Source organism: Pseudophryne corroboree, chromosome 7 (genome assembly GCF_028390025.1).
Source record: "Pseudophryne corroboree isolate aPseCor3 chromosome 7, aPseCor3.hap2, whole genome shotgun sequence".
NCBI classification, from domain to species: domain Eukaryota; kingdom Metazoa; phylum Chordata; class Amphibia; order Anura; family Myobatrachidae; genus Pseudophryne; species Pseudophryne corroboree.
The window spans coordinates 437,396,179-437,423,382 of record NC_086450.1 but is presented as its reverse complement, the minus strand read 5'-3'; the positions used below and the strand labels follow the sequence as shown (position 1 = coordinate 437,423,382).

General features: G+C 47.8%; 1 protein-coding gene across 5 annotated transcripts in view; it reads right to left on the bottom strand.

Moving 5' to 3' along the window:
* TSC2 (TSC complex subunit 2) overlaps positions 1–27,204 on the bottom strand; it is a 93,810-nt gene that overhangs the window by 54,672 nt on the left and 11,934 nt on the right. For all 5 annotated transcript variants that reach the window (XM_063934894.1, XM_063934892.1, XM_063934893.1 and 2 more), the window contains exons 2-5: positions 19,990–20,151; positions 8,016–8,102; positions 7,114–7,224; positions 6,655–6,799 (exon numbers count right to left, since the gene is read on the bottom strand). In XM_063934894.1, coding sequence (XP_063790964.1) covers positions 6,655–6,799; positions 7,114–7,224; positions 8,016–8,102; positions 19,990–20,127 — 481 coding nt within the window. In that variant the 5' untranslated portion in view covers positions 20,128–20,151. The remainder of the gene's footprint in view (positions 1–6,654; positions 6,800–7,113; positions 7,225–8,015; positions 8,103–19,989; positions 20,152–27,204) is intronic.

The following is a 27,204-nucleotide window of genomic DNA, read 5'->3' as shown; positions in this document are numbered from 1 at the left end:
AGAAATTGGGGACGAGTCCTCAATTCTGCCCTGTCCATATGGAAGATCAGATAGGGGCTTTTTACAGGACAAAGCCGCCAATTCTGACACCCGCCTAGCCGAAGCCAAGGCCAAACGCATGACCACTTTCCACGTGATATATTTCAACTCCACGGTCTGAAGTGGCTCAAACCAATGTGATTTTAGGAAATCCAACACAACGTTGAGATCCCAAGGTGCCACTGGGGGCACAAAAGGGGGCTGAATATGCAGCACTCCCTTAACAAACGTCTGAACTTCAGGCAGTGAAGCCAGTTCTTTTTTAAAGAAAATAGACAGGGCCGAAATCTGGACTTTAATGGATCCCAATTTTAGGCCCATAGTCACTCCTGACTGTAGGAAGTGCAGAAATCGACCCAGCTGCAAATTCTTCTGTTGGGGCCTTCACAGCCTCACACCAAGCAACATATTTTCGCCATATGCGGTGATAATGTTTTGCTGTCACATCCTTCCTAGCTTTTATCAGCGTAGGAATGACTTCAACTGGAATGCCCTTTTCCATCAGGATCCGGCGTTCAACCACCATGCCGTCAAACGCAGCCGCGGTAAGTCTTGGAACAGACAGGGCCCCTGCTGTAGCAGGTCCTGTCTGAGCGGCAGAGGCCAAGGGTCCTCTGAGATCATTTCTTGTAGTTCCGGGTACCAAGTCCTTCTTGGCCAATCCGGAACGCAGAGTATAGTTCTTACTCCTCTCTTTCTTATTATCCTCAGTACCTTGGGTAGGAGAGGCAGAGTAGGGAACACATAAACCGACTGGTACACCCACGGTGTCACTAGAGCGTCCACAGCTATCGCCTGAGGGTCCCTTGACCTGGCGAATATCTTTTTAGCTTTTTGTTGAGGCAGGACGCCATCATGTCCACCTGTGGCCTTTCCCAACAATTTACAATCAGCTGGAAGACTTCTGGATGAAGTCCCCACTCTCCCGGGTGGAGGTCGTGCCTGTTGAGGAAGTCTGCTTCCCAGTTGTCCACTCCCGGAATGAACACTGCTGACAGTGCTATCACGTGATTTTCCGCCCATCGGAGAATCCTTGTGGCTTCTGCCATCGCCATCCTGCTTCTTGTGCTGCCCTGTCGGTTTACATGGGCGACCGCCGTGATGTTGTCTGACTGAATCAGCACCGGCTGGTTTCGAAGCAGGGGTTTTGCCTGACTTAGGGCATTGTAAATGGCCCTTAGTTCCAGAATATTTATGTGTAGGGAAGCCTCCTGACTCGACCATTGTCCTTGGAAGTTTCTTCCCTGAGTGACTGCCCCCCAACCTCGGAGGCTTGCATCCGTGGTCACCAGGACCCAGACCTGTATGCCGAATCTGCAGCCCTCGAGAAGATGAGCACTCTGCAGCCACCACAGCAGCGACACCCTGGCCCTCGGGGACAGGGTGATCAGCCGATGCATCTGAAGATGCGATCCGGACCACTTGTCTAACAGATCCCACTGAAAGATCCTTGCATGGAACCTGCCGAATGGAATTGCCTCGTAAGAAGCTACCATCTTTCCCAGGACTCGCGTGCAGTGATGCACCGACACCTGATTTGGTTTCAGGAGGTCTCTGACCAGAGATGACAACTCCTTGGCCTTCTCCTCCGGGAGAAACACCTTCTTCTGTTCTGTGTCCAGAATCATACCCAGGAACAGCAGACGCGTCGTAGGAACCAGCTGTGACTTTGGAATATTCAGAATCCAGCCGTGCCGTTGTAGCACTTCCTGAGATAGTGCTACTCCGACCAACAAACTGCTCCCTGGACCTCGCCTTTATAAGGAGATCGTCCAAGTACAGGATAATTATAACTCCCTTCTTTCGAAGGAGTATCATCATTTCGGCCATTACTTTGGTAAATACCCTCGGTGCCGTGGACAGACCAAACGGCAACGTCTGGAATTGGTAATGGCAGTCCTGTACCACAAAACGGAGGTACACCTGGTGAGGTGGGTAAATGGGGACATGTAGGTAAGCATCCTTGATGTCCAGTGATACCATGTAATCCCCCTCTTCCAGGCTTGCAATAACCGCCCTGAGCGATTCCATTTTGAACTTGAACTTCCTTATATAAGTGTTCAAGGATTTCAAATTTAGAATGGGTCTCACCGAACCGTCTGGTTTCGGTACCACAAACATTGTGGAATAGTAACCCCGTCCCTGTTGAAGGAGGGGAACTTTGATTATCACCTGCTGGAGGTACAGCTTGTGAATTGCCGCCAGCACTACCTCCCTGTCCTGGGGAGTAGCTGGCAAGGCTGATTTGAGGTAACGGCGAGGGGGAAACGTCTCGAATTCCAGCTTGTATCCCTGAGATACCACTTGTAGAACCCAGGGATCCACCTGTGAGCGAACCCACCAGTCGCTGAAGTTCCGGAGACGGGCCCCCACCGCACCTGGCTCCACCAGTGGAGCCCCAGCGTCATGCGGTGGATTTAGTGGAAGCAGGGGAGGATTTTTGCTCTTGGGAACTGGCTGTCTGGTGCAGCTTTTTCCCTCTACCCCTGCCTCTGGGCAGAAAGGACGCGCCTTTAACCCGCTTGCCTTTCTGGGGCCGAAAGGACTGTACCTGATAATACGGTGCTTTCTTAGGCTGTGAGGGAACCTGAGGTAAAAATGTCGACTTCCCAGCTGTTGCTGTGGAAACGAGGTCCGAGAGACCATCCCCAAACAATTCCTCACCCTTGTAAGGCAAAACCTCCATGTGCCTTTTAGAATCCGCATCACCTGTCCACTGCCGAGTCCATAATACTCTCCTGGCAGAAATGGAGATTGCATTAATTCTAGATGCCAGCCGGCAAATATCCCTCTGTGCATCTCTCATATATAAAACTACGCCTTTAATATACTCTATGGTTAGCAAAATCGTATCCCTGTCGAGGGTATCAATATTTTCAGACAGGGTATCGGACCAAGCTGCTGCAGCACTACACATCCAAGCTGAAGCAATTGCAGGTCTCAGTATAGTACCCGAGTGTGTATATACAGACTTCAGGATAGCCTCCTGCTTTCTATCCGCAGGCTCCTTTAAGGCGGCCGTATCCTGAGACGGCAGTGCCACCTTTTTTGACAAGCGTGTGAGCGCCTTATCCACCCTCGGGGATGTCTCCCAACGTAACCTGTCCTCTGGCGGGAAAGGGTACGCCATCAGTAACTTTTTAGAAATCACCAGTTTCTTATCGGGGGAAGCCCACGCTTCTTCACACACTTCATTCAACTCATCTGATGGGGGAAAAACCACTGGTTGCTTTTTCTCCCCAAACATACTACCCTTTTTTGTGGTACCTGGGTTAATGTCAGAAATGTGCAACACATTTTTCATTGCCGTAATCATGCAACGGATGGCCCTAGTGGAATGTACATTAGTCTCGTCCTCGTCGACACTGGAGTCAGACTCTGTGTCGACATCTGTGTCTGCCATCTGAGGTAGCGGGCGTTTTTGAGCCCCTGATGGCCTTTGAGACGCCTGGGCAGGCACTGGCTGAAGCCGGCTGTCCCACAGCTGTTATGTCATCGAACCTTTTATGCAAGGAGTTGACACGGTCGTGTAAAACCTTCCACATATCCATCCACTCTGGTGTCGACCCCGCAGGGGGTGACATCCATCACATTTGTCGTCACCTGCTCCGCCTCCACATAAGCCTCCTCATCAAACATGTCGACATAGCCGTACCAACACACCGCACACACACAGGGAATGCTCTGACTGAGGACAGGACCCCACAAAGTCCGTTGGGGAGACAGAGAGAGAGTATGCCAGCACACACCACAGCGCTATATAATCAGGGATTTACACTAACACAAAGTGATTTTCCCTATAGCTGCTTTACAAATACAGTTTGCGCCTAAATTTAGTGCCCCCCCTCTCTTTTTTACCCTTTGAGCCTGGAAACTGCAGGGGAGAGCCTGGGGAGCTGTGTTCCAGCGGAGCTGTGAAGAGGAAATGGCGCCAGTGTGCTGAGGGAGATAGCCCCGCCCCCTTCTCGGCGGACTTCTCCCGCTCTTATATTTATATTATGGCGAGGGATTTTTGCACATATATAGTTTATTAGACTATATTATGTGCTGTTCGCCATGTAAGGTACTCTAATTGCAGCCCAGGGCGCCGCGCCCGCGCCCCCCCCCCCCCCAGCGCCCTGCACCCATCAGTGACCGGAGTATGTGGTGTGTATAGGGAGCAATGGCGCACAGCTGCAGTGCTGTGCGCTACCTTAATGAAGACCGGAGTCTTCAGCCGCCGATTTCCAGGATGTTCTTCTTGCTTCTGGCTCTGCAAGGGGGACGGCGCGCGGCTCCGGGACCGGACGACCGAGGCTGGGCCTGTGTTCGATCCCTCTGGAGCTAATGGTGTCCAGTAGCCTAGAAGCCCAAGCTAGCTGCAAGCAGGTAGGTTCGCTTCTCTCCCCTAAGTCCCTCGTAGCAGTGAGTCTGTTGCCAGCAGATCTCACTGAAAATAAAAAACCTAACAAATACTTTCTTTACTAGAAGCTCAGGAGAGCCCCTAGTGTGCAACTCAGATTCTAACTGAGGTCTGGAGGAGGGGCATAGAGGGAGGAGCCAGTGCACACCACATATAGTACCTAATCTTTCTTTAAAGAGTGCCCAGTCTCATGCGGAGCCCGTCTATTCCTCATGGTCCTTACGGAGTACCCAGCATCCACTAGGACGTCAGAGAAATATACATACACACACGTGCACACACACACACATACAGGTTGAGTATCCCATATCCAAATATTCCGAAATACGGAATATTCCGAAATACAGAATTTTTTGAGTGAGATTGAGATAGTGAAACCTTTGTTTTCTGATGGCTTAATGTACACAAACTTTGTTTAATACACAAAGTTATTAAAAATATTGTATTTAATGACCTTCAGGCTGTGTGTATAAGGTGTATATGAAACATAAATGCATTCTGTGCTTAGACTTGGGTCCCATCACCATGATATCATTATGGTATGCAATTATTCCAAACTACGGAAAAATCCGATGTCCAAAATACTTCTGGTCCCAAGCATATTGGATAAGGGATACTCAACATGTCTGTCTGACTACTCACCAATCCACTGCCCGACATGCCTGAGAGTGTGAAGAGATAAGGGGTGGTCATTCCGACCTGATCGCAAGCTGCCGTTTTTTGCAGCGATCAGGTCACTACTGCGCATGCACCGCAATGCGCAGACGCATTGTACGGGTACAAAGCGAATCGTTGCTGCGCGATGGATTTAACTAAGAAACCATTCGCACAGCCGATCGCAAGGAGATTGACAGGAAGAAGGACGTTTGTGGGTGTCAACCGACCGTTTTCTGGGAGTGGTTGGAAAAACGCAGACGTGTCCAAGCGTTTGCAGGGCGGGTGTCTGACGTCAATTCCGGGCCCGGACAGGCTGAAGTGATCGCAAGGGCTGAGTAAGTTCTGAGCAACTCAGAAACTGCACAAACTATTTTTGTACCGCTCGGCTAACATGCAATCGCACCCTTGCACAGCGAAAATACAGTCCCCAGTGGGTGGCAACGATGCGTTTGCATGGCTGCAAAAAGTAGCTAGCGAGTAACTCGGAATGACCCCCTAGGTCAGAGATGTAAATAAGGATTAAGTGAGGGCTTTTGTAAGAGAGAGTGGGAGAAGTCTGAATTGGGTTGTGAACGGCAAGGGAAGCCAGTGTAGGGCCTGTAAGAGAGGGGAGGCGGATGTAGTATGTTTGGAGAGGAAGATGAGCCAAACAGCAGCACTGAGGTCAGAGTGGAGAGAGATGGGAGGACAGATAACAGGAGGTTACAGTAGTCCAGTCTGGAGATGACCAGCGAGTGGATGAGGGTTAGGTTGCTTCCAGGGTGAGAAGGGGTCAAGACCTGGAACTAGTTTTGAGATGGAAACTGCAGGTCAGCGACAGGTACTGAATGTGAGGTATGATGGAGAAGGAGGTCAAGAATAACTCCAGAAAACCGCACTTGGGGGCTGGGGGAGATAGTGGTGCTGTCAATAGATTACTTGGCAGGGTGGGAAGACTATCATCTCAATCTTAGACATCTATTTGGTGCAATGTCTTATTTACCAAGATTAATGGTAATAGGCGGCCAATTTTAAGCTGTGAGGTCCACAGGTTTCCTATCCCTGGATTGGCGGTTACAGATGATATTTCCATTTAGACCTCAATAAGGAAGAAAACATGGACACATCCACATATTGGTGCCCTGTAATGGATGGATGGTGCACGGTGGCTTCCATAAGATGAAAACCAGCAGCAATAGCATCTTATTGTAACTAATCAGGTGCTTCTAGGAATTACCACAACAGCAAGACCTACAGACCGGCGGCTGACCGAACAGCCCGCAGAGCAGACCTATAGGAAATGTCGTGCACAATGTTTGGAAACAGCGTCCATCGCTTCATACTGAATCCTGTCCTCTAGAAAAGTCTACAAGTTATACAGCATTGCTTATAGATACCGCTGCATGCAAAACTGCATATGTCAGTGCGATACGGTTTCCAGATTGTTAGCAGCCCGCTCACCATTATAATCCTGAAATAGCCACGGTATTGCTTTACAAGGACCATTCACATAGCATTAGCACAGAATAACTGGAAGGAAATATGTGCAGACAACCACAGAAGACCTTTACACCTACCCAACTCCTCCTCAAGGTACGTGATGTCCCGTCCATTGTCTGTAAGGGATTTGAAGACCTCCAGTCTCTCCGCAAGGTCCTCGTTACTGGGATAATCCTTAATAACGCGGAAAAAGTGAGCGCGGAGAAAGCCCAGCCGCTCCCCCTACAGAAAACACAGAACAGTATTAATAACAATTCTTAAAGCCTATCTTTTAATCTGCCCACGTGTCCAAGAGCGGAGACTGGATTTAGGCCTTATTCGGCAACACAAAGGCATCGCCCACAGTGTGAGAGATCAGCTGATCTGTAGCCCAGTCTGTTATTACATACATAAGCCAACTCATTATTATGCCTTGGATAAAAGTTAGTCTCGTAACTCCTTGTGACTTTTACTTTCCTCACAATGTACAGTACATAACTCATATAACACACAGAAGGTCCACTGAAAGCCACACTGCACCTTGGCTGAGAGATTACCTGTCCCATGATCAGATTCTTCAAAAGATTCAGCACGTTAAGCCTGCCCTCTGCTGGCTGATCGAGCTCAAGAAGATCTGAGACGGACGTCCATATCGCTTCCATTGCATGCTGTAATTGCACAGACCGGAAAACAGCAGAAAGTTGAGCAACAGTAACCTACAGTAATTCATGAGCAGGAAGGTGACCACCACCTAATGCCAGTCACATGCTTCACAATACCATCTTATTCCATCACTGTAACCTTATTACACTGACCCAACATAGATAGGAAAGGAAATAGCTGCACAAATGACCGTATAAGTCAGATGATGGTAGACAGGACATGCTGATGAGGGCAAGCCTGACAAACAGGACATCAACATACATTAAGGACAAAATGCAGAGAGTTTCCCCAAACGCCACCATTACAGTACAGGTTTCAAGGATATCCACGCGGGAGTCCGGAATGTTAAATCAAATTGACCAATGTACTAATTAAATCACCTGTGCTCAACAGCATTAAAACCTGGACTGTAATGTTGGGAGTTTGGGAAATTTTGCCCAAGTATTAATGGGAAGCAATCATGTTTATGCTGTCTGTTCTGGAAGTCCCCACCGTGTATCCAGGCCTCCGTATAGTACATCTCAGGATGCTTGCCGAGAGCCTCCATGTTAATTTGCTGGTTAGGCTTTGCCTATCGTGCTGAAAGGAGCTTTTGCACCCAATAGGTGTCATCCATCCACTTGTACTATACAATGTACACCAGTCCACAGAGCACACAGCCCACACACTTCCCTAGGCTATTAAACCCATAGACAGGCTGCATTGCTGTCCAAAACCCAAGACTTAGCGCACATGACATGACATGACAACCATTATCTATAATAACCCCCCTATGAGAAGCATCACGTGCACTTACGTCCTCAAATTTCTTGGTTTTCGCCAGCTCACAGATCTGATTCATAGCTTTTATACGAATGCTCAGCGCGCTTTCGGGGCCCAGCTCCTGGTAATGAAACCGATAAGGATACGGCATATTAAAAAGGGATATGTACCTTGAACAAGCAATAAAGAAGAAACCTTAATTAACACTTCATAAATATTTGTATGCTTCACCCAGAAGATACCAGAGGAGCAGGCTGAATGCAGAGCAAAACCTTCCATGGTCTCTAACAACCATCAGGCTTTCCTCCACCTCCAAACCCTTTTATCAAAGCCTAACGCCTAGCCTAGTCCCCACATTAACACATTTAAGTCACCCCCGTCTGTCCGCTCTCACGAGCAGGGCCCTCAGCCATAATTCATGTCCACCCCGTCCCGGGATTAAAGATTAATAGGAAAAAAAAAAAAATACATATATATATAGTGTATCCCATATCCAAATATCCGGAATATTCCGAAATACGGACTTTTTTGAGTGAGATAGTGAAATCTTTGTGTTTTGATGGCTCAATGTACACAAACCTTGTTTAATACACAAAGTTATTAAAAATATTGTATTAAATGACCTTCAGGCTGTGTGTATAAGGTGTATATGAAATATAAATTAATTGTGTGAATGTACACACACTTTGTTTAATGCACAATGTTATAAAAAATATTGGCTAAAATGACCTTCAGGCTGTGTATATAAGGTGTATATGAAACATAAATGCATTCTGTGCTTAGACTTGGGTCCTATCACCATGATATCTCATTATGATATGCAATTATTCCAAAATACGGAAAAATCACATATCCAAAATACCTCTGGTCCCAAGCATTTTGGATAAGGGATACTCAACCTGTGTATATATATATATATATATATATATATATATATATATATATATATATATATATATATATATATATATATATATATATATATATATATATATATATATATACTATTTCTCGTAGTCCGTAGTGGATGCTGGGAACTCAGTAAGGACCATGGGGAATAGCGGCTCTGCAGGAGACTGGGCACAACTAAGAAAGGTTTAGGACTACCTGGTGTGCACTGGCTCCTCCCTCTATGCCCCTCCTCCAGACCTCAGTTAGGAAACTGTGCCCGGAAGAGCTGACACAATAAGGAAAGGATTTGGAATCCCGGGTAAGACTCATACCAGCCACACCAATCACACCGTACAACTTGTGATACTATACCCAGTGAACAGTATGAATAACAACTGAGCCTCTCAACAGATGGCTCCAAACAATAACCCTTTAGTTAGGCAATAAATATATACAAGTATTGCAGACAATCCGCACTTGGGATGGGCGCCCAGCATCCACTACGAACTACGAGAAATAGAATTACCGGTGAGTAAATTCTTATTTTCTCTGACGTCCTAGTGGATGCTGGGAACTCCGTAAGGACCATGGGATTATACCAACGCTCCCAAACGGGCGGGAGAGTGCGGATGACTCTGCAGCACCGAATGAGCAAACTCAAGGTCCTCCTCAGCCAGGGTATCAAACTTGTAGAATTTAGCAAATGTGTTTGAACCCGACCAAGTAGCAGCTCGGCAAAGTTGCAAAGCAGAGACCCCTCGGGCAGCCGCCCAAGAAGAGCCCACTTTCCTCGTGGAATGGCCTTTTACAGATTTAGGATGCGGCAGTCCAGCCGCAGAATGTGCAAGTTGAATCGTACTACAGATCCAGCGAGCAATAGACTGCTTTGAAGCAGGAGCACCCAGCTTGTTGGGCGCATACAGGATAAATAGCGAGTCAGTTTTCCTGACTCCAGCCGTCCTGGAAACATAGATTTTCAGGGCCCTGACTACGTCCAGCAACTTGGAATCCTCCAAGTCCTTAGTAGCCGCAGGCACCACAATATGTTGGTTCAAATGAAAAGCTGATACCACCTTAGGAAGAAATTGGGGACGAGTCCTCAATTCCGCCCTATCCATATGGAAAATCAGATAAGGGCTTTTACATGACAAAGCCGCCAATTCTGACACACGCCTGGCCGAAGCCAAGGCCAACAGCATGACCACTTTCCACGTGAGATATTTTAGTTCCACGGTTTTAAGTGGCTCAAACCAATGTGACTTAAGGAAATCCAACACCACGTTGAGATCCCAAGGTGCCACTGGAGGCACAAAAGGGGGCTGAATATGCAGCACTCCTTTAACAAACGTCTGAACTTCAGGCAGTGAAGCCAGTTCTTTTTGGAAGAAAATCGACAGAGCCGAAATCTGGACCTTAATGGAACCTAATTTTAGGCCCATAGTCACCCCTGACTGTAGGAAGTGCAGAAATCGACCCAGCTGAAATTCCTCCGTTGGGGCCCTTCTGGCCTCACACCACGCAACATATTTTCGCCATATGCGGTGATAATGGTTTGCGGTCACCTCCTTCCTAGCTTTAATCAGCGTAGGGATGACTTCCTCCGGAATGCCCTTTTCCTTCAGGATCCGGCGTTCAACCGCCATGCCGTCAAACGCAGTCGCGGTAAGTCTTGGAACAGACAGGGTCCCTGCTGCAGCAGGTCCTGTCTGAGCGGCAGAGGCCATGGGTCCTCTGTGAGCATTTCTTGAAGTTCTGGGTACCAAGCTCTTCTTGGCCAATCCGGAACAATGAGTATTGTTCTTATTCCTCTCTTTCTTACTATTCTCAGTACCTTGGGTAGGAGAGGCAGAGTAGGGAACACATAAACCGACTGGTACACCCACGGTGTCACTAGAGCGTCCACAGCTATCGCCTGAGGGTCCCTTGACCTGGCGCAATATCTTTTTAGCTTTTTGTTGAGGCGGGACGCCATCATGTCCACCTGTGGCCTTTTCCAACGGTGTACAACCATTTGGAAGACTTCTGGATGAAGTCCCCACTCTCCCGGGTGGAGGTCGTGCCTGCTGAGGAAGTCTGCTTCCCAGTTGTCCACTCCCGGAATGAACACTGCTGACAGTGCTAACACATGATTTTCCGCCCATCGGAGAATCCTTGTGGCTTCTGCCATCGCCATCCTGCTTCTTGTGCCGCCCTGACTGTTTACATGGGCGACCGCCGTGATGTTGTCTGACTGGATCAGCACCGGCTGGTGTTGAAGCAGGGGTCTTGCCTGACTTAGGGCATTGTAAATGGCCCTTAGTTCCAGAATATTTATGTGTAGGGAAGTCTCCTGACTTGACCATAGTCCTTGGAAGTTTCTTCCCTGTGTGACTGCCCCCCAACCTCGAAGGCTGGCATCAGTGGTGCACCGACACCTGTTTTGGTTTTAGGAGGTCTCTGACTAGAGATGACAACTCCTTGGCCTTCTCCTCCGGGAGAAACACTTTTTTCTGTTCTGTGTCCAGAACCATCCCCAGGAACAGTAGACGCGTTGTAGGAACCAGCTGCGACTTTGGAATATTCAGGATCCAGCCGTGCTGTTGTAGCACCTCCCGAGCTAGTGCTACTCCGATCAACAACTGTTCCCTGGACCTCGCCTTTATAAGGAGATCGTCCAAGTACGGGATAATTAAAACTCCCTTTTTCCGAAGGAGTATCATCATTTCGGCCATTACCTTGGTAAATACCCTCTGTGCCGTGGACAAACCGAACGGCAACGTCTGGAATTGGTAATGACAGTCCTGTACCACAAATCTGAGGTACTCCTGGTGAGGAGGGGAAATGGGGACATGCAGGTAAGCATCCTTGATGTCCAGTGATACCATGTAATCCCCCTCGTCCAGGCTTGCAATCACCGCTCTGAGCGATTCCATCTTGAACTTGAACCTTCTTATATAAGTGTTCAAGGATTTTAAATTTAAAATGGGTCTCACCGAACCGTCCGGTTTCGGTACCACAAACATTGTGGAATAGTAACCCTGTCCTTGTTGAAGGAGGGGTACCTTGATTATCACCTGCTGAGAATACAGCTTGTGAATCGCCTCCAGCACTGCCTCCCTGTCCGGGGGAGCTGTCGGCAAGGCAGATTTGAGGAAACGGCGAGGGGGAGACGTCTCGAATTCCAGCTTGTACCCCTGAGATACTACCTGTAGAATCCAGGGATCCACCCGTGAACGAGCCCACTGGTCGCTGAAGTTCTTGAGACGGGCCCCCACCGTACCTGGCTCCGCCTGTGGAGCCTCAGCGTCATGCGGTGGACTTAGAGGAAGCGGGGGAGGAATTTTGTTCCTGGGAACTGGCTGTATGTTGCAGCTTTTTCCCTCTACCTCTGCCTCTGGGCAGAAAGGACGCGCCTCTAACCCGCTTGCCTTTCTGGGGCCGAAAGGACTGTACCTGATAATACGGTGCTTTCTTTGGCTGTGAGGGAACATGGGGTAAAAATGCTGACTTCCCAGCTGTCGCTGTGGAAACGAGGTCCGAGAGACCATCCCCAAACTCCTCACCCTTGTAAGGCAAAACTTCCATGTGCCTTTTAGAATCTGCATCTCCTGTCCACTGCCGAGTCCACAATCCTCTCCTGGCAGAAATGGACATTGCGTTTATTTTAGATGCCAGCCGGCAAATATCCCTCTGTGCATCTCTCATGTATAAGACAGCGTCTTTAATATGCTCTACGGTTAGCAATATAGTGTCCCTGTCTAGGGTATCAATGTTTTCCGACAGGGAATCTGACCACGCAGCTGCAGCACTGCACATCCATGCTGAAGCAATAGCCGGTCTCAGTATAATTCCTGAGTGTGTATATACAGACTTCAGGATAGCCTCCTGCTTTCTATCTGCAGGCTCCTTTAGGGCGGCCGTGTCCGGAGACGTTAGTGGCAACTTTTTTGACAGACGTGTGAGCGCTTTATCCACCCTAGGGGATGTCTCCCAACGTGACCTGTCCTCTGGCGGGAAAGGGTACGCCATTAGTAACTTTTTAGAAATTACCAGTTTCTTATTGGGGGAAGCCCACGCTTCTTCACACACTTCATTTAATTCATCAGATGGTGGAAAAACCACTGGTAGCTTTTTCTCCCCAAACATAATACCCTTTTTTGTGGTACCTGGGGTAATATCAGAAATGTGCAACACATTTTTCATTGCCGTAATCATATAACGAGTGGCTCTATTGGAATGTACACTAGTCTCATCGTCGTCGACACTGGAGTCAGTATCCGTGTCGACATCTGTGTCTGCCATCTGAGGTAGTGGGCGTTTTAGAGCCCCTGATGGCTTTTGAGACGCCTGGGCAGGCACGGGCTGAGCAGCCGGCTGTCCCACATCTGCTATGTCGTCAAACCTTTTATGTAAGGAGTTGACACTGTCGCGTAATTCCTTCCACATGTCCATCCATTCAGGTGTCGACCCCGCAGGGGGCGACATCACATTTATCGGCACCTGCTCCGCCTCCACATAAGCTTCCTCATCAAACATGTCGACACAGCCGTACCGACACACCGCACACACACAGGGAATGCTCTGACTGAGGACAGGACCCCACAAAGTCCTTTGGGGAGACCGAGAGAGAGTATGCCAGCACACACCAGAGCGCTATATAATGCAGGGATACACACTACACACAGTGATTTTTCCCCTATAGCTGCTATAATACACAGTTTTGCGCCTCAATTTAGTGACCCCCCTCTTTTTTACCCTATTGAGCCTGGAAACTGCAGGGGAGAGCCTTGGGAGCGTCCTTCCAGCGGAGCTGTGAGAGGAAATGGCGCCAGTGTGCTGAGGGAGATAGCCCCGCCCCCTTCACGGCGGACTTCTACCGCTTTTTTCAGGATATTTTTGGCAGGGGATTTTACACATATATAGTCTTACGGACTATATTATGTGTTTATTTGCCAAGCTAAGGTATTTTTATTGCAGCCCAGGGCGCCCCCCACCCCCCAGCGCCCTGCACCCATCAGTGACCGGAGTGTGTGGTGTGCATGGGGAGCAATGGCGCACAGCTGCAGTGCTGTGCGCTACCTTAATGAAGACCGGAGTCTTCAGCCGCCGATTTCCTGGACGTTCTTCTTGCTTCTGGCTCTGCAAGGGGGACGGCGGCGCGGCTCCGGGACCGGACGACCGAGGCTGGGCCTGTGTTCGATCCCTCTGGAGCTAATTGTGTCCAGTAGCCTAAGAAGCCCAAGCTAGCTGCAAGCAGGTAGGTTCGCTTCTTCTCCCCTCAGTCCCTCGTAGCAGTAAGTCTGTTGCCAGCAGATCTCACTGAAAATAAAAAACCTAAATATACTTTCTTTCTAAGAGCTCAGGAGAGCCCCTAGTGTGCAACCAGCTCGGCCGGGCACAAAATTCTAACTGAGGTCTGGAGGAGGGGCATAGAGGGAGGAGCCAGTGCACACCAGGTAGTCCTAAATCTTTCTTAGTTGTGCCCAGTCTCCTGCGGAGCCGCTATTCCCCATGGTCCTTACGGAGTTCCCAGCATCCACTAGGACGTCAGAGAAATTATGTGTGTGTGTGTGTGTGTGTGTGTGTGTGTGTGTGTGTGTGTGTGTGTGTGTGTGTGTGTGTATATATATATATATATATATATATATATATATATATATATATATATATATATGTGTATATGTGTATATATATGTATCCAGTCAAAAAGTAGGAGCACTCACCAGTCTTCTTATAATTCTCATTATTTATTAGCAGCAAAGCATCAGTGATGCTTTGCTGCTAATAAATAATGAGAATTATAAGAAGACTGGTGAGTGCTCCTACTTTTTGACTGGATACATTTGTACTAATGGATCTCTGAGGATTCATTACTGTTTGGAAGTCACCCCAGCATATATGAATAAGGCCAGAGTGTGGACTGCTTCTATGAATATATATATATATATATATGTATATATATGTATGTGTATATATATATATGTATATATATGTATGTGTATATATATATATATATATATATATATGTGTGTGTGTATGTATATATATATATATATATATATATATATATATATGTGTGTGTGTGTGTGTGTGTGTGTGTGTGTGTGTGTGTGTGTGTGTGTGTGTGTGTGTGTGTGTGTGTGTGTGTGTGTGTGTATATATATATATATATATATACACACACACACACATATACTGTAATTTCAGAGTTTGAACCATATTCCAGAAAGGTCCAAGAGATAAGAAAAGGTAGGTAAGCCTTTCTGCTTCATACATGCCATGTAACTTTTCCAATCAGTGTAGATTCTTGGCCAAAACAAGTTTGAACTTGTTCTGAAACCCACTCAAATAAAAACCTTCTCTTTAAGGATAATGGCCTCAACAAGTACATCATTACAGCCGCCTAAGTAAACTCTTGATGAAAGGAATCTTGACTTAAAAGATCAGAGTCGTGGCCCTCTGCCATGCTTAGGAGATCTTTGTACATCTGGGCTGGTCTAGAGCTACCAGAAATACTGAGATGCCCTCTTATTTAAGTTTTTAGAGACCCACAGAAGCATTGCATGAGCTGATGGAAGCTACAAGGAACAGATAGGGAATCTACCATAGCCCTCCTTCTGGAGCATAAGCACTCCACCTTGTGGTTTCACTGGGATGCCACTATGCAGAATGCTGAACGACCCCACCAGCTATTGAATGGTCTCCAGATTAAGGGGACCATCGGCATGGGTGATAGTTGGTCTGCTGAGAACGCCGGCCTCCCAGTTTTCCACCTTGTAAATAAAATCCACTGTGATGGTCAAAAAATGTTGCACAACCCAATGCAGTCCTTCTGGACTTCCTGATGACCTGGGCACTCTTGTGGTGCCTGTGGTGATTTACGTAGGCCTTTACCAGGGAGTTGTTACACTATCTTGAAGTTCCTTCCTTGCACAGAATAGGTGTCCAGCGACCAGAGTGCTGGAAACTACGCTGTGCTCCATAACACAATTACTAGAAACTTTGAGTCCTCTCACGGCCAAAGACACTGAACTGAGGGTCTAATTCAGACCGGATCGCTAGGGTGCGTTTTTTGCATCCGTGCGATCAGGTCGTTGCCGCCTACAGGGGGAGGGGGAAATCGCTATGCAGGGGTGCGATCGCATGTGCAGGAGAGCTGCACAAACAGAAGTTTGTGCAGTCTCTGCACAGCCCAGGACTTACTCAGCTGCTGCGATGATCGGGGCCGGAGTCGACGTCAGGAATCCTCCCTCCAAACGCCTAGTCCCTCCTGCGTTTTTCCGGACACTACTCAAAAACGGTCAGTTGCCACCCACAAACACCCTCTTCCTGTCAATCTCCTTGCGTTCGCCAGTGCAATGGGATTTTTCGCACCATCCAGTCGCTGCACGGCGCTCCCCGTCGCTGTGGACCGTCGCGCCTGCGCATTGCATACGCATGTGCAGTTCAGACCTGCGCACAGCAGCTATCAGGTCTGAACCGGCCCCCGAGACCGAAGAGAACCTGCCTTAGACCTCACATGCTGATGTCTGTCACTATTGTCCAATCTTAGAGGGAGAACAGGCAAAACCCGTTGAGTGTCATCACTAAATTCAAATTGGAAATTCTGCAAATTAAACTTTGCAAAGGATAACAGACGCCTGTCTGCAAGTAAGAACACCATCCGTCTAACATGAGTTCTAGGATAACCACCCATTAAGAAGTAGTCATGGAGGAGGTCTTGAACTTAACCTCACATATCCTAGATGCCTCTAAGGATGCATCTCTGATGCATATGTACGCAATGAACTTGTCCTGTACCACACTGTTGGTGACTGTCCGCAAGGACTGCATCTTGGACCTGCAAACTCTCAACAGAATGTTAAGGGAAATTGGGCTTAGAATTGGTTGGAAAGAACCATCTGGTTCTGGACTAGAAATATTAAAGTTAAAACCGGACGGAACAGATCCTTATGGCAAAAAGTTTTGTTAGTCACTATAGCTGCCTGTCCACCAGTCCAGGAAGGAGATGGGCATCCATGACAGAAGTGTACTAGTAGGCTGTCATGCTGACTGGATTTCAGATGGCTTGGGAGCTGTCCACTTAGCAAGGTAAGTCTTTTGTCCTCACTGCTGTTCTCCACAGGGAGCAGAAAGCTGGCCCTGGTAAGACTCCCTTTGTTTTGATAGGAATGAAATAAAAGAAAAGGAGAACCCTTGGGTCTAAGGGCCACTAACTAACAGTGGTTTGGGAAATTATTTTATCCTGTTGAGGTCCGAACATTATATGCTTCGAGTAGCCCTATATCAAAGACTGGTGTGGTTCGTTTTATCGGCATTCGTCCGTTCGACAATGCTTTGATCGACCACGGTACTTCGACAAGTACAACTCATCGACTGTCTGTATATCGACAGTAACATTAGTTCGACATGTATTTGTCCGACCGTAACAAATGATCGTCTGTTACTTTGTCGAATATTTTAGTTACACATAACATACTGTTCGACGTAATATACATAGACATTGAATTAAGATCGACAGTAGTTTGTTCGACCACAGCGTTAGATCGAAAGCTGTTAGATCGACAGTAACTAGTTCGACAGTTAATACACCGACTGCCATTAGTTCGAACATCTTTTATTTCGACATCAACTAGTTCGAAATTTGTTTTATCGACCGTTAATAGGTCGACCGCAAATAGTTCTAACATCTATTTGGTCGACAAAACTTAGATCGACACTTAATAGGGTCGACAGGTAATAGGTCGACATATACAAGATCGACAAAACTTAGAGCGACACAAATACCTTTGACAGTTAATATAATCGACATATAAATATAGGCCAACTATAGAAAACAGCTCTACAGCACTACCCCTGCTTCCATTTGTGGAACTACAGCTCCCAGCCAGCCCTTACATCCACCACATACACAATCCCCTGACCTGCTGCACATCTGCAACGCTGCCCCCCTCCCCCCACCTGCTATCCACCCCTATACCCGTGCAAACTTAGACGCCGCCGCCATCCCCCCTAAACATGGAGCGCGCAAGGCAGTGGGGTGTATAGCTAGGCGTGTAAATGTAGACGGGCAGCGGGGTGACTAGGGGGGATGGCGGCGGAGGCGTCTAAGTTTGCACGGGTATCGTGGGGAATAGCGGTGGGGGGGGGGTTTTCAGCGTTGCAGATGTGCAGCAGGGTGCCCGGGTGTGCTGGCAGACATGGGTGGGGTCTTTCATGAAGGGTGTTACTGTGCTACCAGAGCGGGGAGTAGTGCCAGGGCGTTATGTTACTTGTAGTGCCACGGGGAAACATGGAGCGCGCAAGGCAGTGGGGTGTATAGCTAGGCATGTAAATGTAGACGGGCAGCGGGGTGACTAGGGGGGATGGCGGCGGAGGCGTCTAAGTTTGCACGGGTATCGTGGGGAATAGCGGTGGGGGGGGGGTTTTCAGCGTTGCAGATGTGCAGCAGGGTGCCCGGGTGTGCTGGCAGACATGGGTGGGGTCTTTCATGAAGGGTGTTACTGTGCTACCAGAGCGGGGAGTAGTGCCAGGGCGTTATGTTACTTGTAGTGCCACGGGGAAACATGGAGCGCGCAAGGCAGTGGGGTGTATAGCTAGGCATGTAAATGTAGACGGGAAGCGGGGTGACTAGGGGGGATGGCTGAACCGGTATCGGGGTGGATAGCAGGTGGGGGGAGGGAGGCAGCGTTGCAGATGTGCAGCAGGTCAGGGGATTGTGTAGGTGGTGGATGTAAGGGCTGGCTGGGAGCTGCAGTTCCACGAATGGAAGCAGGGGTAGTGCTGTAGAGCGTTTTTCTATACTTGGCCTATTTATATGTCGATATATTAACTGTCGAAGTATTTAGTGTCGATCTTATATATGTCGAGCTATTACATGTCGACCCTATTAAGTGTCGATGTAAGTTTTGTCGGTCTATGTTTTGTCGATCTTCTGTATGTCGATCTATTTGTTTGTCGAACAATTACAGGTCGTTGAGTTTTTGGTCGAACTTGTTCCTGTCGATGATTTGTTTGTCGATCTTACATTGTGTCGCTGTTGTGCGTGATCAATCATGTGTTGTGTCGATCTACTGTTTGTCGAATATGCGTCTTGTCGATGTTCGGGGTTTGTCGATGTAGTGGTTGTCGATGTTGCTGATATGTTGATCTTGTGTTTGTCGATGTTCGATCACTGTCGATGTAGGTGTTGTCGATGTTGCGTGGTCGATGTTAGCGTTGTCGAACTAGCGGGTGCCGATCCATCGACCGGATACCATCAAAGACAGCTTACCTCAGATATTCAGGGGGCTCATGGGCATACTCCACTAGCATTAGTAGGTCAGATTTTGTTTTGCCAGAATCCAGCCCTTCAGCCACATTACCAAGCCTTATTGAAACAACATAAGGCCAAAGGGGGTCCAAGGGCTCCGAAAATGTGTAAATAGTCTTAAGTAAGGCTTACACAGTGTTTGGGACTGGAATGGTAGTAGTTTTAGAGAAGCAAGGTTTGGAGGAATATACCATAGTCAGTGAATACCATTTTGCTATATTCAGAGGTCATCCATCCCTTCGGCAATCAGGTCCCCAACTGAGCTGAAGATGGGAAATGAAACTGGAGGAGCAATTACGTTTTCCCATAGGCTTCACGAGTATGCTTTACCTGTGGGGTATAGCAGCTACGCCCCACTTCCGGTGGCCACACCATATCAGATGAGGGAGTGCGTAAACAGAACAAAATCATAGGGGTAAATTCACGAAGTTGTGAGTTCTATTTAAGATTAAGATCAATATACATGTCCAGCAGGAAACAGGAGATAACATGAGCTTGCACGATTGTACATATACACGCAGACACCTGTGTAGAGCTCCCATCATTTAGAATTTTTGACTAGTAAAAAAGCATAACCTACATTTTCTCTGGTTGCAGAATAAGACAGCAGCCCTACAAACCTGCCCCCACTTATTCTCATCATCTGCGTGCATCAGCATTATTGACATATGGGAAACCAGTCCTGTGATGTTGACTATTTCTAGCAGAAAGGGAAAATCAGGACACGAGGACCCAACACGTGTGTGAAAAGGAAGTAGAATCATTTATGTTAAAGTCTGAACAGGAGGCCAGGGTTATTCCTGTTAACAGCCTGCTACAGACTTACCTTTAATAATTCTGCAGTGATGATGTACTCCGGCTGTCTCCACTCCGAGTGCTTCGGTTTTCCCCGTGCGGGGCCAAACCCCAGCAACATTTTCACCTTTTCTTTCAGGCCAGCGTCTCGGCCCACTGGCCGGGCCATTGCTGCAGTGATGGCGGGGGCAGTCTGTGTGGGCACAAAGGCAAGCTGGCTGTTAACGTATTATGTTATTCCTCAGTACCAGGCACCATGTGAAGAGTGACCGTCTATCCATGACACAATCTTCAATGTCAAGTGTCTGAACAGAAGAGCAGACCCCCGACTTTTATATTTTGGTGCAGTCTGACTGGAAAGGGACTATATGGGGTCTATTCATGAAGCAGTGAAAAGTGTGGAGAAGTGAGCCAGTGGAGAAGTTGCCCCTTGGCAACAAATCAGCATTGAAGTAACATTTATAATTTGCATACTGTATAATTGTAGAGAGCAGCTGATTGGTTGCCATGGGCAACTTCTCCACACTTTTCACTGCTTCATGAATAGACCCCTCTGTAACTAAAAAGGACTAGATATTATCAAACCGGAAAAAGGGCACTTGGCACAAGCTTACGATCTACAGTAAAAATAGGATTTTAATACCTACCGGTAAATCCTATTCTCTTAGTCTGTAGAGGATGCTGGGGATGCTTCAAGAACCATGGGGTATAGACTCTGGAGAGCTGCTCCGTGTGCATCCAGTCTCACTGGGCACAGAATCTAACTGGAGTCTGGAGGAGGGACATAGAGGGAGGAGCCAGTTCACACCCCTTCAAAGTCTTAAAGTGCCCATGTCTCCTGCGGATCCCGTCTATACCCCATGGTTCTTGAAGCATCCCCAGCATCCTCTAGGACGTATGAGAAATTGGTGTTTGATACAGGAAGTAATATGCCACATGGGGGGGGGGGGGGGGGGAATTCAATTGCCATGTGCCATTCCGGAGCAGCACATCGCATCTGTCGGTTTGTGTGGCGGAAAAACTGCAATGTTGTCACTAGCGTTATTGTCAATAAGCATGTGACACATCATGTTAAACTGTATTCCACCCATAATGAACAGAGAGGGAGATTTATCAAACCTAAAATGGAAAAGTAGGAGCGTTAATTATAGCAACAAATCAGAGTCTAGCTATCATTTTCAAGAATGTACTGGACAAATGATAGCTAGAATCTGATTGGTCGATCCACTTCCCCTTTTTAGATGGTTTGATCACCCTCTCCCAATGTTTTATCCAGAGTGCTATTGGAAAAGTTGGGCTGGGCGCTATTGGACGGTTCCACATAAAAATGTAATATTTGTAAGTTTTGCTTCACCTCTCATTTTACTCTATTTATAGGAGTGATTAGTGATGTGCATCCAAGTGTTTCTATAACACAGTACACGATAACAAATCTCACACCCAAAGAACCCTTTATAAGCTACATGCTCACTTCTACCCCATCTCTCATCCTAACCCTCTGCTACATGGTCACTTCTGCCCCATCTGTGTCACCCCCCTGTCTGCCCCTCCCCTTGGGAATGTAAGCGCTCACGAGCAGGGCCCTCTTCCCTCATGTGCTTTTCCCTCTTACAGATTATCTTGTACTTAGCCATCTAACCCTCAGTTTCTGCCACCCTGATGATTATTTAAGTGTCCTGTCCCCTTCTGTAGAAAGGTTTATATACCATGTAGTAGTCCTACATTGTCTTGTACTGTAAGGGGGGTATCCAATTAGCCGCAATAATGAAACAGGGCTTTTGATTGCATATACGATAACTCTGTATCCAATTAGCTGCAAAAAGTCTCCACAGGGTTTATTGCAAATTTCTCTTCACTATCCCTGAGCAGGCGATAAGTAGTGCAAAAATCACTATTTAAAGGTAACAATATGGGGGTTTGGTTCAGAACCCCTGGGACACCCCTATGAATGACTACTTAGGCACTAAGATGTATTTCATTGGCCAATAAATGACATGTGACTTTTAGGGTTAAAAAAAAAAAAAAAAAAAAGTGATGGAAATTGGGGTACAAGGTATAGGACATGTATACTGGGGTGCTTTATGACTTACAGATGGGAGTAATTGGTCCGTTTTGACTGTTTTTTTTTTTTTTTAAGTCCCTAAAATGACCCAAATAAATCCTTATACCCATTTTTATGTACCCCAAATTTAATGAGAGCACTTATTTTGCGGACAAAAATAGCTTTCTATAATTTTTTCACATTTTAAAAAAAAAACAGCCATTTGACCTAATTTAATTACACCAAATAGTTTTATTATGGCCACTAGTAGAAATAGGTTTCTAAGTTTCTATTAGTGGCCATAATAAAACTATTTGGTGTAATTAAATAGTTTTAATAGACTTCTATAATGTTTTCCTATATTAGTTTGGCCTTTTGGGGGGTACAGGCAGATTTCCCTATATTCTCCTAGACTTATCTCTTGTTTTGCTGGCTGGAATTATCCCGCGGATCACGTTTTCACCATTTTGGAATAGGATAGGTGTGGGGAAAAAAAAGTTCGGATTTTACTTACCTACCGGTAAATCCTTTCCTCGTAGTCCATAAGGGATATTGGGGAGACTTAGTACGATGGGGTATAGATGGGGTCCAAAGGAGCCGGTGCACTTTAAATTTCTTCACTGGGTGTGCTGGCTCCTCCCCTCCATGCCCCCTCCCACAGGCAGTTATAGATAAAACAGTGCCCGAAGGAGATATGTTCCTTCTCTCATGTATGTCCTAACAACTAGTGGTGAGATTTATACACCAGCACACCACGAACATAAAACAACCAGCAACGGCTGGTAACCAAACATCAACAGCTGAACAACTATAGAAAAGACAACCTGCAGAAAAGTCAACGCACAGAGGCGGGCGCCCAATATCCCTTATGGACTACGAGAAAAGTATTTACCGGTAGGTAATTTAAATTCTATTTTCTCTAGCATCCATAAGGGATATTGGGGAGACTTAGTACGATGGGGACGTCCCAAAGCTTCCAGAATGGGCGGGAACGTGCGGAGACTGCTGCAGAACTGCCTGCCCAAACTGGGTATCCACTTTGGCCAGGGTATCAAACTTGTAGAACTTAAAAAAAAAAGTGTTCTTCCCCGACCAGGTAGCAGCTCAGCATAATTGCAAGGCAGAGACTCCAAAGCAGCCGCCCAGGAAGAGCCCACCGATCTTGTAGAGTGGGCCTTCAGAGACTTAGGAACAGGTAAGGCTGCGGACACATAGGCCTGTTGGATAGTAAGTCTAAGCCAACGAGCAATGGACTGCTTTGAAGCAGGGTAACCCTTATTCTGCGCATCATAGAGCACGAACAAGGAATCAGTCTTTCTGATGCTAGCTGTTCTCTTGACATAGATCTTCAAGGCTCGCACAGCATCCAATGCCTCCGGAATGAGCAGAAACGCCAGAAACACAACAGGTTGATTCAGGTGGAATGCAGAGATAACCTACGGCAGGAACTGCTGCCTATTCCTGAGCTCCGCTCTGTCCTCATAGAAGATCAAGTAAGGGCTTCTCTACTATAAGGCCCCCAATTCTGAGACACGCCTAGCAGAAGCAAGCCAGGGCCAGATCATCACAGTCTTCTACCGTCGTCACAAGTTCAAACCAGGAGGACTGTAGAAATTCCAACACAACATTCAAATCCTAGGGTGCCGTGGGCGGCACAAAAAGGAGGTTGAATGTGAAGTACTCCTTGCAAGAAGGTCTGAATTTCTGGCAAAACTGCCAATTTCTTCTGGAAGAAAATTGAGGGGGCTGAAATCTGGACCTTAATGGAACCCAGACGTAAGCCCTTATCCACACCAGACTGCAGGAAACGGAGGAAGTGCCCCAAGTGAAACTCCGCAGGCGGATATGAGCATTCCTCGCACCTAGAGACATATCGTCTCCAGATAGGATGAGTGTTTTGACGTCACAGGTTTCCTGGCCTGAACCATGGTAGCAATGCCTCTTTTGGAATGGCCCTTGTGAGCTAGGATGATCCGCTCAACCTCCATGCCATCAAACGAAGTCGCTGTAAGTCCGGGTAGACGAACGGCCCTTGTTGAAGAAGACCTCTTCTTAGTGGTAGAGGCCAAGGGTCTTCGACGGACATGTCCAGAAGATCCGCATACAACGCCCTCTGAGGCCAATCCAGGGGCTATCAGAATTGCCTGGACTCCTTGATTTCTGATTCACTTGAGCACCCTTGGGAGCAACAGAATCGGAGGGAACAGGTAGACCAGCCGGTAAGGCCAAAGCGACGTCAGTGCATCCACTGCCCTCGCCTGAGGGTCCCTGGTTCGGGAGCAATACCAATGAAGCTTCTTGTTAAGTCGAGAAACCATCATATCTATTTGTTGGCAGCCCCACCAGTCGATGATCTGCTGAAACACCTGATGGTGGAGCCCCCACTCGCCCAAGTGGAGATCGTGGCGACTCAGGAAGCCCGCTTCCCAGTTGTCCACTCCCGGAATGAAGATTGCAGACATTGCTCTTGCATTTTTTTCTGCCCAGAGGAGTATCTCGCATGCAGGCCCTGCTTTTTGTCCCTCCTTGCCGATTGATGTACGCCACTGCTGTGGCGTTGTCTGACTGTACTTGGATCGCGTGATCCCTGAGTAGAGGAGAGGCCTGAAGCAGAGCATTGTAGATCGCCCTCAGTTCCAGAATGTTGATCGAAAGGAGGGCTTCATGGGCTGACCACCTGCCCTGGAACTGAATCCCTTGGGTAACAGCTCCCCATCCTCTCAGACTCACATCTGTCATGAGGAGGATCCAATCCTGAATCTCAAAACTCTAGCCTTCCAGAAGATTGGAAGACTGCAGACACCACAGGAGGGAAATCCTGGCCTGAGGTGACAGACGTATCATCCAGTGCATCTGTAGATGTGATCCGGACCACTTGCTCAGGAGATCCAATTGAAATGTTCTGGCATGGAACCTTCCATATTGGATAGCCTCATAAGAGGCAACCATCATCTCCAACAATCTTATGCAAAGATGGATGGATACTCGAGCAGGTCGGAGCACCATGCGGACCATCTCCTGAAGTGTTCTTGCCTTGTCCTCCGGGAGGAACACCTTCTGGGCCACAGTATCCAGTAACATCTCCAGGAACAGGAGCCGCAGAGTTGGCTCCAGGTGGGACTTCTGTAAATGGAGTATCCACCCATGAGGTGTCAGAAGTTTGATAGTGCGGTCGATATGGAGCAAAGAAAGCTCCCTGGATCTTCCTTTTATCAGGAGATCGTCCAGGTAAGGGACAACATTGACCCCCTGGAGCTGTAACATCATCTCCGCCAGTACCTTTGTGAACACCCTCAGAGCTGTGGACAGACTGAAGGGTAGTACCTGGAACTGGTAGTGATCGTCCAATAGGGCAAACCTCAGAAAAGCCTGATGAGGTGGCCAAATCAAAATATGAAGGTAGGCGTCCTTGATATCCAGGGAAACCATGAACTCCTGTTTTTTCCAGGCCCGCAATCAATACGAGATAAGGGTTCAAGGACTTCAGATTCAAAATGGGCCTTACTGAACCGTCCTGCTTCGGTACCCCAAATAGGTTGGAGTAATAACCCTTTCCACGCTGTTGTACTGGAACAAGGACGTGGGACTGGACCAACTTTTGCAACGTAACTTGCGTATCCTCCAAAGCTGGTAAGCTTGATTTGAAAAATCGTTGGGGAGGAGCACCGTCGAACTCCAGCTTGTAGCCCTGAGAAATGAGGTCCTTGACCCAGGTATCCTGGCAGGAACCCTCCCAGACACGGCTGAAGTGACGCAGTCGAGCTCACACCTCGAGATCCCCTCGGGGTGGGTGGGCACAGTCATGTTGAGGACTTAGTGGCAGCAGAACTGGTGCTCTGTTCCTGAGGACTGGTGTTCGCAGGTTTTCTTGTCTTACCTCTGGTGCCTCTAGCCGCATTGGAGGCACCTCTGGCCCTAGATCTAAATCTGTTAGACCAAAAGGACAGAACAGACGGCCCCGGGTAGGAACGCCTAGCCGGCGAAGCCCCAGAGGGGAGAAAGGTGGATTTCCCCAGTAACCTTAGAAAGCCACGTATCCAACTCAACCCCAAAGAGCCATTCCCCAGAAAAGGAGAGAGATTCCACACTGCGCTCGGACTCTGCGTCCACTATCCATTGACGCAACCACAAGGCCCTGTGCGCCGACACTGCCATGGCAGAGGTCCTAGCATTAATATTGCCCATCTCCTTGAGCGAGTCACACAGGACGCCTGCAGTGTCCCGAATGTGCTTCAGGAGAGTCACCATAGTGACCAGAGGTATATCCTCGGAGAATTTGAAAAGCCCTCGTGTGAATGGCATGGGTCATCCAGCAACCCGCCATGACCAGCCTTTGCGATACACCTGCTGCTGTGTAGATAGACTTTAGTGTGGTCTCTATTTTTCTGTCCCCAGGGTCCTTTATGGTAAAGGAGCCCAGCGCAGGCAGCACCGCCTTTTTAGACAGTCGAGAGACTGATACGTCAATCCCCGGGGGATCTTCCCAGAATTTCCTACCTTAAGGTGCAAATGGGAAAGTGTGCAAAAATCTTTTTGACACTTGGTATTTTTTGTCTGGATTTTTCCAGGCTTACTTAAACAGGTCATCTAACTCTGCAGAATCAGGGAAAAGTAACATTAGGCTTGGCCGGAGTAAAGAAAAACGACTGCTGTGACGCAGCGTCCTCTAGAGGGAGTTTTAACATGTCCCGTATAGCCAGAATGAGGGGTTCAATACCCCGAGCAGAAGTGGAATCCCCACTAACGGGATCCAAGTCCTCCCCATCCTCCTGCATATCTTCATCTGAATCAGAGAGTAGAGCAGCTAAACCACGCTTTTGTGGTCCTGAGTTAGAGAGAGAGGGGGAGGGGGCTGTGTTTCATCTGCCCTGGCAACTAGGTCTGCAGCAGCCTGTTGTAGAAGCGGAGTTTCTGGAGCATTAGCAGTGAGTTGTGATGACATATCAAACATCATATTTCTAAGGGGACCTAGCCAGGAAGGCTCTTGACCCTCTCCCCCAGGCCCTCGCTGAGTTGTGAAGATTGGCTGCATTGTTCACATGATACAGAATCAGATGATAAGGGAGAGAATCTGGTGTGGCATACACTGCATAGTTTGTTTTTACCCATGTTCACAGTAAAGCACAATCACAGACACAGACGATTCATAACTAGCAAGCCTGCCCCTTACTGTATGCAGAGTTGGACTGGCCCACAGGGGAAACC